At 40.7% G+C, this 14,855-nt stretch overlaps 1 protein-coding gene across 4 annotated transcripts in view; it reads left to right on the top strand.

Annotated features, from left to right (window-relative positions):
* Nucleotides 1–10,357, top strand: part of PHKA2 (phosphorylase kinase regulatory subunit alpha 2) — an 87,339-nt gene extending 76,982 nt beyond the window's left edge. For all 4 annotated transcript variants that reach the window (XM_069946100.1, XM_069946099.1, XM_069946098.1 and 1 more), the window contains 4 exons: nt 1,808–1,981; nt 2,980–3,033; nt 3,414–3,614; nt 6,050–10,357. In XM_069946100.1, coding sequence (XP_069802201.1) covers nt 1,808–1,981; nt 2,980–3,033; nt 3,414–3,614; nt 6,050–6,223 — 603 coding nt within the window. In that variant the 3' untranslated portion in view covers nt 6,224–10,357. The remainder of the gene's footprint in view (nt 1–1,807; nt 1,982–2,979; nt 3,034–3,413; nt 3,615–6,049) is intronic.
* The last annotated feature ends 4,498 nt before the right edge of the window (nt 10,358–14,855 follow it).

Below are 14,855 nucleotides of genomic sequence, written 5' to 3'. Positions count from 1 at the left end.
TACTAGTGTTATTTGGGAACTATGACAGCTATTTAGAGATATACAGTATTATCATGCATAGAAAATTGTCTTACCAGTGCTAACATTATACAGGATATGTGTAATATTATTTTACATATCCTAAAAATATCCCTAGGACCCTACTTATATATATTATCACCGCTGTAGCCTGTTGTTGCATAATAGATAGATAGATAGATAGATAGATAGATAGATAGATAGATAGATAGGAGGTAGGAGATAGATAGATAGATAGATAGATAGATAGATAGGAGATAGATAGATAGATAGGAGATAGATAGATAGATAGATAGGAGATAGATAGGATATAGATAGATAGATAGATAGATAGATAGGAGATAGATAGGAGATAGATAGATAAGATAGATAGATAGATAGATAGATAGGAGGTAGGAGATAGATAGGAGATAGATAGGAGATAGATAGATAGATAGATAGGAGATAGATAGGATATAGATAGATAGATAGATAGATAGGAGATAGATAGGAGATAGATAGATAAGATAGATAGATAGATAGATAGATAGGAGGTAGGAGATAGATAGGAGATAGATAGGAGATAGATAGATAGATAGATAGATAGATAGATAGATAGATAGATAGATAGATAGATAGATAGATAGATAGGATATAGATAGATAGGATAGATAGATAGATAGATAGATAGATAGATAGATAGGAGATAGATAGATAGATAGATAGGAGATAGATAGATAGATAGATAGATAGATAGGATAGATAGATAGATAGATAGATAGATAGATAGATAGATAGATAGATAGATAGATAGGAGATAGATAGATAGGAGATAGATAGAGAGATAGATAGATAGATAGGAGATAGATAGATAGATAGGAGATAGATAGATAGATAGATAGATAGATAGATAGATAGACAGATAGATAGATAGGAGATAGAGAGATAGAGAGATAGATAGATAGATAGATAGATAGATAGGATATAGAGAGATAGATAGATAGGAGATAGATAGATAGATAGATAGATAGATAGATAGATAGATAGATAGATAGATAGATAAATAGACTTTGCACCATTCCCGTCAATGGAACTGAGCTGCAATACAACACAACACAACCTAAGGACACAGTGTGATATGGTATGTGGGCTGGAGGGGTGTGAGTGCCAGGGCTGATTTTCAGTCCCAGTCCGGCCCTGGTTCATGCAGTACAGAATGTTAGTGTCTCACCTTTCACTAGTCTACAGTGGCAGAGTAGAACACTAAAATACTGGTTTACATGACCTTATAAATGTGTTCTAGACACTTTTATGGCTTGTTTGACAATAAGAAGTGGCTTACAGAAAAATGGGAGGGGTCTTTGTTTAAAGGCAAACATTTTTCTCATAAAACTAAGCCAACTAGATGGTGCAGACTGAGACCATACTGTCTAAAGATTATAAACTATTAAAGTATCACAATCTGGTACAGTTGTAGACTGTCTCGACTGTTTCAGAAATAAGTCTTTGATGCTCTTTTAATCTGTCTCTCAGTAACTCGGTTATGTGGGTACACACATCCCAGTTTTATATATCACCTCTTGATCCTCTCTAGCCTTGGAGGCCATTTAGTCATTCCAGAGTTTTCAGATTACAGCACAATTAATCGTGTGTACTAATTGTTTATTGTGTTTAAAAAAAATTTTTGTTTTTTCCCAATATGTTTTTGTTTGCTGCAAATAATTACTTATAGTATGGGAGCCCAAATCCTGGATCAGTATGATAATCACAAGGAAGGAGTGATGTCATACATCATCTTTTTGTGTTACAGAGATGCAGTACTCCTTCCTCTCCAACGGGCACTATGTCTCCAACCACGTCTACTGGATCGCCATTTATTTGGGATGATCACCAAGGCCAGTGGCTGAGGAGAAGAAGATTAGATGGCGCCATTAACAGGGTGCCTGTTGGCTTCTATCAGAAAGTGTGGAGTCTTCTCCAGAAAGTAAGTCCTTAGCTTCAGCTTGCATGCGAATTGCTTGGAAATATATCAATACCTGTTTTTTTGGGGGTCTCTTGTAAAAGTGATCATTGTCTTGTATGAATGAATTATTATGACAGTGGTGTATGACATTATGGCGTGTCAAAAAAGTTTGGCCCTGTGTTAGCCAGTTAGCCATGAGGAAAACAAATACCGGATATGATACAATTTAAAGGGGTAGTTCAAAAGAAAAAAATTGTTTATAAATCAACTTGTGTCAGAAAGTTATTTTTGTTAACCATTGAGAGGTACTCCAGTTAAAAAAATGTTCAAATGGTGTCAGAACGTATACAAATTTATAAATTACTTTACTCAAGTCTTCTAGTACTTATTAACTACTGTATGCCCTGCAGGAAGTGCTGTATTCTTTTTAGTATGACTTTGTAATTGGGTTTATTAGCCAAATATGCCATTTATTAGCCAAATATTCCCCTCCCTCCTCTTTTCCATCCACTGCAAAAAAAATCAGGAAATTGTGACTTGTTGCATCAGACGTACCCAGTCTGGTCTATAGAGAGGGGAGGGGGAGGAGGGAGTTAGCTGACAGCAGAAAGCAGATAACAGAGGATTACAGGCATGGAGCTGGGTGACAGCTGTAATGAGAGCTCAGAGAGGTCAGTGGTGACTGTCAGAGGAGATAAAGGGTGAGGTATTTGTAGATTAACTCTTTGTTGTCCTGTTTTGGTCTTTTATTTAGCTCTCTCCATAGAAGAACAATGAAGACAGGGGGAGAGCTTCAAACTGCTTTTTCATGATAAAAATGCATTTTTCGGCTAATAAACCCAATTACAAAGCTTCTTAAAATTGCCTGGACTATTGATTTCTGCAAAAATAATTTCACGACAGTGACACTTTAAATATCAAGCTTTCAAGACAATTGAAGACTATTTATCAGGCATGATACTGCTTCAGATCACTGGACCAATGTTCTTATTAACTCATTTGTTTAAATTTTTTTTTAGTGCCATGGTTTGTCTATTGATGGCTATGTCCTTCCCTCCTCAAGCACAAGAGAGGTAATATAAAATACTCCTACTAGATGCCCTAAAAGGTCAATCAATAATTTTTTATTAAAAGGGTCATCCCGGCCATTAACATCTGTCCTGTTAAAATGCCATGATTGCTTGATTGTGAAGGTCTGATCCCAAACCTCACGTAACTCAATGGAACTTTGTTGCAGTTCTGACCCAGTTTCATGCTACAAAGAAGTGGCAGTCCACTAAAGGGGAGCCCCCACTGATCAGACATTGATGCCCTATATAATCAGTATGCTATCAGTATTTATATGGAAAGCACGGAAAAACATTTGCCCACCGCTGGGCTTTCTGCTCAGATATGGCACATTACAATCTTTGCAAATAATTTGTAATACTTGAAAATCTTTTCTTTCAATCAGATGACTGCGTGCGAAATCAAGTTTGCTGTACATGTGGAGTCTGTCCTCAACCATGTCCCTCAGCCGGAGTACAGACAGCTGCTGGTGGAAGCAATACATGTCCTTACTTTAGTATCAGATATGGATATTGATAGCATTGGTGGAATCATCCATGTGGAACGTATTGTGCACATGGCCAGTGATCTGTTTCTTCAGGACCAGGTAAAATCATTAGATTTTTAATCTAACAAGAATTTACATACAGTATATAAACTTAGGGCCCTATTCCACAGTAACGATAATCGGCCCCATTTGGCCCGATTCGGCCGATTATCGTTCGGTGAAATAGAGAGAACGATCAGCCGATGATCGTTCATTTAGGGCCAGACCTAAAATCATCGTGCGCGGCGGGCGACCGACGATTTGACAAGCAGCAGCATCATACATTACCTGTCCAGGCTTCTTCTCCGCGCTGTCTTCATCCCCGGGGTCCCGCGCGCTCTATCTTCAGAATGGCGGGTCAGCTGACAGAGCGCTCAGCCAATCACAGGCCGGGACCGCCGCGGCCTGTGATTGGCTGAGTGTGGCCTGTCAGCTGACCGGCCATTCTGAAGATAGAGCGCGCGGGACCCGGGGATGAAGACAGCGCGGAGAAGACCTGACAGGTAATGCATGATACTGCAAGGACATCAGTAACAATGTCCTTGCAGCCCTTGTTCAACGATCATCGGGCCGTGAAATAGGCCCAGTAAACGAGCAGATCGCCGCTTGTTTACATTGATCAGGCCCTCCTCGGCCCGTGGAATAGGACCCTTACTCTCTACACGAATCTAATAAAGAATATGGAGTTTTGAAATACTGATCAACAATTTCTGTCCGTATTGTCACTGATATTTCATGAAATGCAAACATATAGGGGGAAATTTATCAAACATGGTGTAAAGTAGAATTGGCTCAGTTGCCCCTAGCAACCAATCAGATTCCACCTTTCATTTCCAAAGAACCTGTGAGGAATGAAAAGTGGAATCTGATTGGTTGCTAGGGGCAACTGAGCCAATTCTACTTTACACCAGTTTGATAAATCTCCCCCATAAAGTACAAGACCTATAATAGTCAAAACAGTGCCAGAAATAAAAAATACATACATGGGGGAAATGTATCAGCTGTGTCCATGTACATGTTTCTTGCATTAAAAAGGCGTACATTTTTGTGACTTTTTGGCTGACCTTTGAAAAAGTGGAATTAGCGTGGCTCAAAAGGGGTCAGTAACAAGTCACCCTGAAATATAGAAAAATATTTAGAAGAGATTAGTTACAAAAATAAATGGAAGAATTAAGAGTACGTAAAGGCATTTTCCAGGACTTTTATATTGATAGACCAGTAGCGTAACTAGAAAGAGCCTCCAAAACAGTAATAGTGCATCTATTATACCCTCAAAAGGGTATTAGGAACATTGTGTCCATACACAGTAAGGTTGCCCCCTATTTAGTAACTTTGGCCCCTTTGGTCCTTCATTTTGTTAATACTGGCCCCAGGCTATTGTCCATTCTTAAAAAAAAAACTTACACTCACCTACCCATCTCCTCAGGATGTCCTCTTAGGCTGCAGGCTGTTAGACCTGCACCCTAGGGCCATGGGACCATATTGAGGACTTTAGAGGTGTGATTAAAGCCTACCTCGGGCTGCGGACATTGCCAACATTTTCTTAGCGTGCCATTGGCTTACAGCAGAGGAGGGAGCCAATTGTTGTCTGCTTCACTGCGGCTTTTGACTGTATGTGCATCCAGAGGACTCAGATACAATCGACATTGGTGTTTGCATTGGCCAGCAGGCACACTAAGTGGGTTGTGTGCCCTAGGTGCAGCCCGGGCCCTTAGGTCATGGGCCCCATAGCATGTAAAAGGGCCAGTGATTAGCCGATGAAGATAGTCATTCTTCAGTCATTTATGTTATTGTTATGTTTGCACATTGCCTAAGGTTACATTTTCTGTTAGGCAAAAATGTCATCTATGCATAAGTAACCGGCCTATTCCATGGAGCGATAATGGGCCGAATCGCCCCACCCTAAGTCTGGGCAAGCTGTCAAAATGAGTTAGCGCCATATATGCACATACAGGTACTGGTACAATTAACCCCCATCACCTCAATATAGTCAAATAGTGACTATGCTCAGGGGATTTTTTTGACTCAGGGTCCAAGTCAAAACACATAAACAGGGAATGACCTGAACATAGTTACTAGTTGACTATATTTGGGCAGGGAAGTCAGTTTGGCTGTGCCTGTATATACACATATATGCTAGCATGCTATATGGAGCGGATGCAAATGTATATGTGCACTGTGTCAGCACATTGTGGGGTGAATGCACTTTAAGGTTATGTTCTCATTATTTTTGCTAAGTATTTCGCAACCAAAACCAGGAGTAGATTGAAAACACAACGGCCATTATTTGCAGTTAAATGGCGACCATCCACTAAATTAAATCAGTGTGAGAACATAGCTTTTCTGTTTTTTCAATCCACTCCTGGTTTTGGTTGCAAAATACTGTAAAAATACTATAAAATAGCCCTATAGATGACAATATTAAAAATGTAAATGTACCCATCTGATATTATACATGCTGCTTGGAATTCAGACTTATATCTTTTGCTTAACAGAAAGCCCTTGGAGCTGGAGATTTTTACCTCGACCAGGATCCAGCAACTGGGATCTGCAACTTCTTCTATGACAGTGCTCCTAGCGGGGCCTTTGGCACCATGACTTACCTAACCAAAGCTGTGGCCGCTTACTTACAGGACTTTTTACCAAGTTCCAGTTGTATGATGCAGTGAAATGGAAGGGCAACATGTCTTGAACCAAATTGATGTGCTTTTAAGAAACCTTCAACCTGCAGATTATTCCAAATGGAATTTAAAATTATAGTTTGAACTGAAAACTGTTCTTATAACTTTTAGTTTAGTGTTGAGCGGAGATGTTGCACCGTTCGGGTCCGGAGGACGTTGCTGAACCCAAACAGTTTGGCCTCTCCGCTCAACACTACTTGTAAGCCCAGTGTAAGGAGGTGGGAAAACAAAGTTTTACTAGAAAAAATATAGACACAATATTTATTGTAATATATGCAATATTTTATTATCATAACTTATTATTAAACTGGTTATTATTCCCAGCAAGCAAACAATAGATAAGGAACAATTACAAGGAACAGATTTTTTCACAGTGAAATGAAATGCAGGACTGGTGGAATCTCTTCCACACTAAGGCCCCGTTCATACTGAGCAAGAACGTCGGAATTCCGCGGCGGAGCTCTCCGCCGCGGAATCCCGCCGTGCTGTGTCTCACTGTGAGTGAAGGAGAGGGCGCGCACGCATCCGCTTCCTCCCCTCTCCACTGAAAGAAATGACATGTCATTTTTCTGAGCGGAGAGCTTGCTTCGGCGGCTCCCGCCACGTTCCGCCCGGCCAGTCAGTGCGCTGCCCCACCGCAGCGCACTGATTGGCCGGGCCGTGAAGACACCGGGAGCCCCGAGGCAAGCAGGAACGGGGACCCGGTAATGTATAATGTCCGGCGGCTAGGGGGTTAATGGGGAGGGCTGCAGACAAAATCGCAGCAGGGATGTACATCCCTGCTGCGAGTTTCTCTGCTAATGAAAGTATAGGGCTGGGATCTGCAGCGAGTCTCGCTGCAAAAACGCAGCAAGGAGACTCGCCGCAGATCCGGCAAGTGGGTTTGTACCCTTAATCGCATAGTTGCACAAAAGAGTTCTAAGAGATTTTCCCCCTTTTTGTAAAAAAAAAAAATCTGTTGTATTTTTTTAATTGATTTCAATGAATCGCGTTGAAGTCTATGGAAAAAACAGATGTCATTTACACACGGTGTATTAAGTGACAGACGTCTTTTAAGGCGGACGTCAAATAATGTTCATGGCATATTTTTTCCGTACGTCTTTTGCAAACAATGGACATTATTTTTTTAGCTGTTCACACGCAGTTCTTCTTTTTTCACCGTCTTTACTATTAAATTCAATTGCCTTTTTAATTAAAGACACACCCAATCAGTCCACCTAAACTGGAAAAATGTACCAACAGCCATTATTGTAGTGACGTGACAGGCGTCCAAAATCAGGAATGACGGACGTTATTTTAGACTCAAAATGATGGACATAATTTTTAAAACATTAGAAACGCACAAGAGACAACGTTGTGGAAACATAGCCTGTGCGTGCATGTCCTTCTTTGCAGAGCATGGCGCTCCTGCTGAATCCCTTTTCTGTCCGTAGGGATGGCACATCATCATGGGTACAATGCCGCAGCCATATTCCTGCTAGTGAGACCAACCTCTAGATATTGTGCTCTCTATGCTGCTTGTGATACTTAAGCCGAGGTGTCCTAATGTACTTAGATGCTGTCTATTCTAATGGAATCTTATCTTGTCAATTTCTGTGTATCTGTCTCCTCCCTCAATATATCTGAGATAATCTGTGTAGGACAATAGGATTACATTCATTCACATATCTCATCTCTTCTGCATCCCCTTCCCCTTACAGTATTCAGTCTTAAAATCCCTGAACGATTGTCCAGCTGTCAGTTATCTCTCCCGTCCACCCCATACACAGGAACATCCACCACAGCCGAGTGTTCCTGTGTTTTCTATGGGGAGGGTTAAGTCTCAGGCCAGACTGCTCTCGCTGCGGCTTATCTCTTCCACAGCAAAGGGGTTAAGGGGAGATTTTCCATCACAGCCAATCCCTATCTCCACCAACATCATCTGTCAGTGGACAGTTGGGAAAGCCCCATACACCTTATATCGATGGCTAAATCCGCCACAAACGACAAAGGTATAAAGTGTATGGGGACCTTTACAAAAAAAAGATAAAAACTGCAGCCGCATCCCCCTCCTCCCTATCTGTTAGGTACTGTTTTGATGTAGTGATCACTAGCAAAGAGCCTTCAGACAGAGAAAGTTGAAATATGGAGGGGTACTTTAAAAAAATACTTTTGACTAATAAGGCATATTTACAAAGTTTTATTCATTCACTCATACTATATGCAAGCAAAGTTTAGTGACCCTTTAAAGTCAGTTGAAAAGATTTTTAAAAACCTGCCTGGTTAACCCTTAAACTGCTGTTATTGATACACTGCTCTTTCTCATTCTATCCATTTCAGGGGGTAGGACCAGAGCTGGGCTGTTTTCCAGTAGTACTCACACAGGACTTTCTTCCCTTAGCTGCCCAGCCAATCACAGCACAGCACTCAGTATCCCATGACATAGTGCTGCTGAATAGTGCTGGGTATGAGTTACACAGTGCACTATATGGATGACTTTCTTGCAGTTACTAATCTGTCAGTAGAGCTCAGGTACTCTAAACAATTGTAGGGCTGACAGTTGTGTATGTAAGCAGGTGCATTATAGCTCTTTATGTCCTTATGAATGTTTCCTTCTAGCCATCTTATGAGAAAAGCCATCTTATCTATTAAAGCTACATGAATGTGTTTTTTTTCCCAAGGAGCTGATATCCTACAAGTCAATGTTATGCACTCTGTGGTGGCAATGTTATTGGTACTAGTAAAGCCCTGCCTACATTTTTATCTGATTTGATAGTATGAGGCACTGTATATAATACATTTATTAATTACATAATATATGTGTATAATATATGTTCAGCATTTGTACAGCTGTTCGCTATGGTTAAAGGATTACGGAGACTATTATGCCACATCAGTCAGAAATGTCGGTTTTATATTTGGTTCTTTCATTAATAACAATGAAAACACTCTGTACTTGTTGGGACATCCCTCTACTAAACAGATAATAAGACCTCATCATCCTTGAAGTTGAAGTCTGATTGACATGTCATAATTGTGAAATTTAGAAAAAACTCTTAAAGTGATACTGTCACCCATCCCCCTTTACTCTATGAGCGGTTCTCTGCACCATCCACAAGCTTAGATGCTGCAGATTTAATATATACCTGTATAAAACTGCTCTGTGACACTATTAACCTATGAAGTGAAGCGAGAGTAAAGGGTTGACAGTATCACTTTAAAATCTTAATCTTAAAAACACACTCTCTCTTGAAACAAGGGCCTCTATAAAAATGATCTTAGTAAATCAACTAGTTGGTTCTGAGGATTTCAGGTATCAAGTAATAAGGACACTTGGGGGAATCAGCTTACTCATATGGTATCCTGTGACTATTCCTCCAGTGCATGGTACTACTAGGCAGCGGCATAACATATAGCTACATACTGTAGTTAATAAGGTAAAAAGAAATCAAGTTCAACCTACAACCATAATGAGTTAATTCAGAGAAAGGCAAAAACCCTCATGAGGGTGATGCTTCTATGGGGAAAAAGTATTTCCTGACTCCAAATATGAATAAATAATTGGATCAACACATAGCTTTAAAAGAGAAGTCTGGCCAAGTACTTTATTTATTATAAAGGCAGGGCATTGGGAAATAAACAAACAAAAAAAAAAAACTCAACTCACCTCTCCCTGTGCCTCTTAAGCACTGGATCGCTGCTCCAGGACTCCTGCTCAGCCAGTCAGCCACATTGACAGGCCACTAAGCCAGTCAGTGATGCTGCTGCTGTCACTGATTGGCTGAGCGGCCAGTCCGTCAGCTGGTACAGGCATTTCCCCGAGTCATGACGTCATCACAATGCGGGGGAAAAAGCCTTTTTTTGGGGCCGGTCATGTGGCTGATGGCAGGCACGGGGTAAGGTAAGTAAAGACTGCTTATTATGTTAACAATACACACACTTACCCTGCGCACCTTTATAAAAAAAAGTAATTGGCTGCACTTCTCCTTTAAAGGGGTTTTCCAGGCAAAATGGTGTGTAAGCTGCAGTAACCAGAGAAGGCCACTACACAGTGAACAAAGCCAACTGCTTCCGGCCCTGTTTACTATGTAAGGCTGCGTTCACACTACGTATATTTCAGTCAGTATATTTCAGTCAGTATTGCAACCAAAACCAGGAGTGGATTAAAAACACAGAAAGGATCTGTTCACACAATGTTGAAATTGAGTGGATGGCCGCCATATAACAGTAAATAACGGCCATTATTTCAATATAACAGCCGTTGTTCAAAAATAACAGCAAATATTTGCCATTAAATGGCGGCCATCCACTCAATTTCAACATTGTGTGAACAGATCCTTTCTGTGTTTTTAATCCACTCCTGGTTTTGGTTGCAATACTGACTGAAATATACATATACTGACTGAAATATACGTAGTGTGAACGCAGCCTAGAGCGGCCACTGTGGCTGTGCAAAACTGCTGATCATGGGGTTTGTCTCATTTAAAAAATGCCTCAAGGAGCTGCAGCCAAACAATAGCTTTATATGTTTTTTTAAGTTATGTAATACATGAAAATTAACTTAACAACTTTGTCCTGAGGGAGCACTTACCTAGTAGTAGTGGTAGTAGTAGTTGTAGTCGTAGTAGTATTAGATATTTAACTTTATTTTGTATGCCAATTGCTAAATTAATTTGTAAATTAATAGAAATTTTTCATTTATTTATTTCCCACCCTGCTCCTATTGGCATACAGGATGGACAGACACCATTGATGTTACCTGAAGTCTATGTGACATAGACAAACTCAGAACCACCACATGACATGCAAGTAAGAAGCTACAGTATATTCAAAGGCGTAATCCAGTGCTACAAAAATATGACCGCTTTCTTTCAGAGACAACATGACTCTTGTCTCCAGTTCAGGTGCGGTTTGCTGATTAAAGGGGTTATCCAGCGCTACAAAAACATGGCCACTTTTCCCCCTACTGTTGTCTCCAGTTCAGGTGCGGTTTGCAATTAAGCTCCATTTATTTCAATGGAACGGAGTTTCAAAACCCCACCCAAACTGGAGACAACAGTAGGGGGAAAGTGGCCATGTTTTTGTAGCGCTGGATAACCCCTTTAAGCTCCGATCACTTCAATGGAACTAAGTAGCAAAATCCCGCCCAAGCTGGAGACAAGAGTGGTGCTGTCTCTGGAAGAAAGCGGCCATGTTTTTGTAGCGCTGGATAACCCCTTTAAAGATTAACCTAGTATAACACTAATCCTACACCCAAAGGCTATGTTCACACAGCGTCTTTTTTAGGCAAAATAATGGCCGTTGTTTGATAATGACGGCCATAAATAATGTTTATGATTATTGACGGCCGTCATTGTAAAATAACAGCCGCTCTTTTGCATAAAAAGATGTGTGAATATAGCTATAATGTGTATTATTACTTGTTGTCACTCTGTTACTTCCCATATACCCCTACTCAGTGCAGCAAGAGTGGGCGGGGCATCTGTGGCAGCCTATGTGGCTGGCAGACTACAGTTCCCTTCATGCCCTGCTGACATGTATATTCCGGACTGTTCACATTTTGGGCCAGTAACTGGTGAGTGATTTATGTGGCAAACTACAAAAAAACATTTAATAATTATATACTAAGGATTTTTTCTTTGTATCATATACCTTTAAATAAAGGCATCAATTGTATACTTAAATTATCCCTTTAAGTAATAACTTGTGGTAGCATGCTGTATGCTCCACAGCGACTCTGAATGTAGAATACTGAACTGCTGTTATATATGTACTGTATACTAATTGTGTGAAGAAATAGAAAATCAAAAATGTATTTTAACTACTAGACATTATATATGGCCGGCATGTATAGCTTGTTCTTTGCTTACTCGCAGAAATGCATGTATGTTTATTCTTATTCCCTTTTCTTACAATTTACCAATAATATATTTAATAAAGCAATAGACCCCTTTAATTTGTGTTTGTGTATTTTTTTTATTTAGTAAATGTGTACAGATGTTATTGGACCATTTACCATACAAAAAGGTGACCAAAAAACATCCCAAAATCCCCCCACCCACCAAGTTATTGATTTCAATTGAGAAGGGGCTGCTATTGCAGACATTTAAAATTTTAACATCATTTATATGAGGAATAGGCAGAGAAAATCCAACTTTTGACTCCTCTGATAGCCCCTCTGTGCGGATAAGGAGATCCCCTCTTTCACTCCACTATAGTTGTTTTAGCCAGATATAGCTAGCTCTGGAAATCGTTTTGTTTAACACTAGATAACTTACCCACTGGAACCTCTCTCTACTACGCTCACAATAAGGAGCCTATACGGAATAAATACAAAGATCAGCCGATGACAAAGATCATCGGCTGATTGTTGATATAGGTTTGAATCTATATGCGCCGACCCCGCATCGCTACTTGTAATGGCGGTGTGCGGCCGACGACTGACTATTTACATTGCTTATCCAGGCTGCAGGGCTCCTCTTGCTGTCTTGAAGACCGCAAGAGGGGCCCTGCAGCCTGAATAGGTAATGTATAAAGTTTAAGCAAGGGCTGCAAGGACATCGGTAACGATGTCCATGCAGCCCTTGTTAAATGATAATTGGGCCGTGGAATAGGCCCAGTAAACGAGTGTCGATCTAGCAGATCGGCGCTCGTTTACAGTTATTATCGGGCCCCCATCGGCCTGTGGAATAACACTCTAACTCATTTTCTCTTTAACTGACTAAAACTAAACTTAGTCCTTCTCCTACATCTACAGGGAGCTCTAGGATTGGGGGGAAACCCACCCTGTGTCTGGATCTGAGGCCTCTGATAGGCTTGGAGCCAGGGGAAGGCCTGCATGAGATACATTCAATAGGGATTGGATCTCAGATCATTTACAAATAAATCTTTTGATAGGGCAAAACATATAATCAATCCAAAACAGTTAACCCATCCATTACTTTTCCTGCAGCTGTACCTTGGTAGTGTACTGGGTGGCAGTGACACCAAGTGGGGAGAGTAGCATACTACAGCTTTCTATCTCAGACCCTATACATACAGTACCGACCTATACTTGCTCTTAAAGAAGCAGTGGACACCGCGGACACTGCACACTTTCCACTTACCCCTTAATGGGATGGCTGTAAATATTCCACATTGCATAGCTGACAGACAATGCCCCTTTGGGCATCGGCACACTGTCCTGCAAATCCTCTTTCACATACACTTGCATGCTCGGTTCGACCATGCATGCATGTGTTTTCAATAAGGGTAAGTCACCAGACAGCTATGGAGGGGCGATGGTTTTGTTGCAACGGGAACAGAAAAAATTGGGCATGTTAAAAACCAACTGTTCAATCCTTCTCTCCCCTGACATCATCTGTCGGGGGAGGGTCAGGGGGCCATTGTACACTTTCTCAGATGGTCGTTGGGTCCTGCCAAAATTGGCAGTTTTGGACGACAATATTGGATGGCCAGCTGACATTGCTCTGTGGAGTGAAGACATCTACAACAGCATCTTCCACCTCAGTTTCCAGAAATCCTGTACTGCTAGAATCAGACTAGATGTTTTGGGGGGGGGAAAAACACTAAAAATGCCAAATTTCGCTCATGGGAGCTTTATCAAACTGGTGTAAAGTAGAATTGTCTTAGGGTGCGTTTACACAGAAAGATTTATCTGACAGATTTTGGAAGCCAAAGCCAGGAATGGATTTAAAAAGAGGATAGATCCCAGTCTTTTCTTTATGACCGGATCCCTGTTTATAGTCTGCTCCTGGTTTTGGCTTCAAAGATCTGTCAGATAAATCTGTCTGTGTAAACGCACCATTAGTTGCCTGTAGCAACCAATCAGATTCCACCTTTCATTCCTCACAGAGTCTTTGAAAAGTGGAATATGATTGGTTGCTAGGGGGAAACTAAGACAATTCTACTTTACTTTGATAAATCTCCCCCTTGGTGTTTTTTTTTTGGGTCAAAAACACTGCTGCCAGAGGCTACTGAGCAAATACCTCTATGATATTTTTTGCTATGACATTTTTTTTCAAAGCAATAAGGTGTTTTTCAGTGCATTACTTTCTTTCTTTTTTTAAAATCACAGCAGTGCCTGCATTCTGCGTTTTTCTACAGAACTATTGGCGTTTTCCCCCATATATTTCTGGGGGTGGGGGGTAAAAATACCAAAAAAAGTCTATACATATTGGATTGCATTTTTTTCTGGCACTTTTTCCCAAGTTCTTCAATAGAAATCCTAGAATCACATGATTTGTACTAAAAAGAACCCCAAAACACAGGATAAAATGGCTACAGTACACTAAAATGGGAAAACACTATAAAAACTTCCATGAAAAAAGTAAGAACAACTGCTTACAGTTTTTTAAGAAATTTTTCTGTGGCACTTCTTTCTGACCAAAAACGGAACCTCCAACACCACAGCAGACCCGGCTGTGAGGTCTGTGCAGTCATTCTGGGAGCCCAATCAGCATCATAAATGTGCACCTATGCACCCATTATCTACACACAATCATTTGAGATACCACTAACATACACAGACACACATTACTGGCACTGACTGACTGACATTGAATGACACTGACTGACTAATTGACACACACACTGACTGACTGACAGACTGACCCAGACACTGACACATAGCACTGACAGC

Source organism: Dendropsophus ebraccatus, chromosome 11 (assembly GCF_027789765.1).
Source record: "Dendropsophus ebraccatus isolate aDenEbr1 chromosome 11, aDenEbr1.pat, whole genome shotgun sequence".
NCBI classification, from domain to species: Eukaryota; Metazoa; Chordata; class Amphibia; order Anura; family Hylidae; genus Dendropsophus; species Dendropsophus ebraccatus.
The sequence above is the reverse complement of the archived record's forward strand: the minus strand, read 5'-3'. Positions and strand labels throughout refer to the sequence as shown.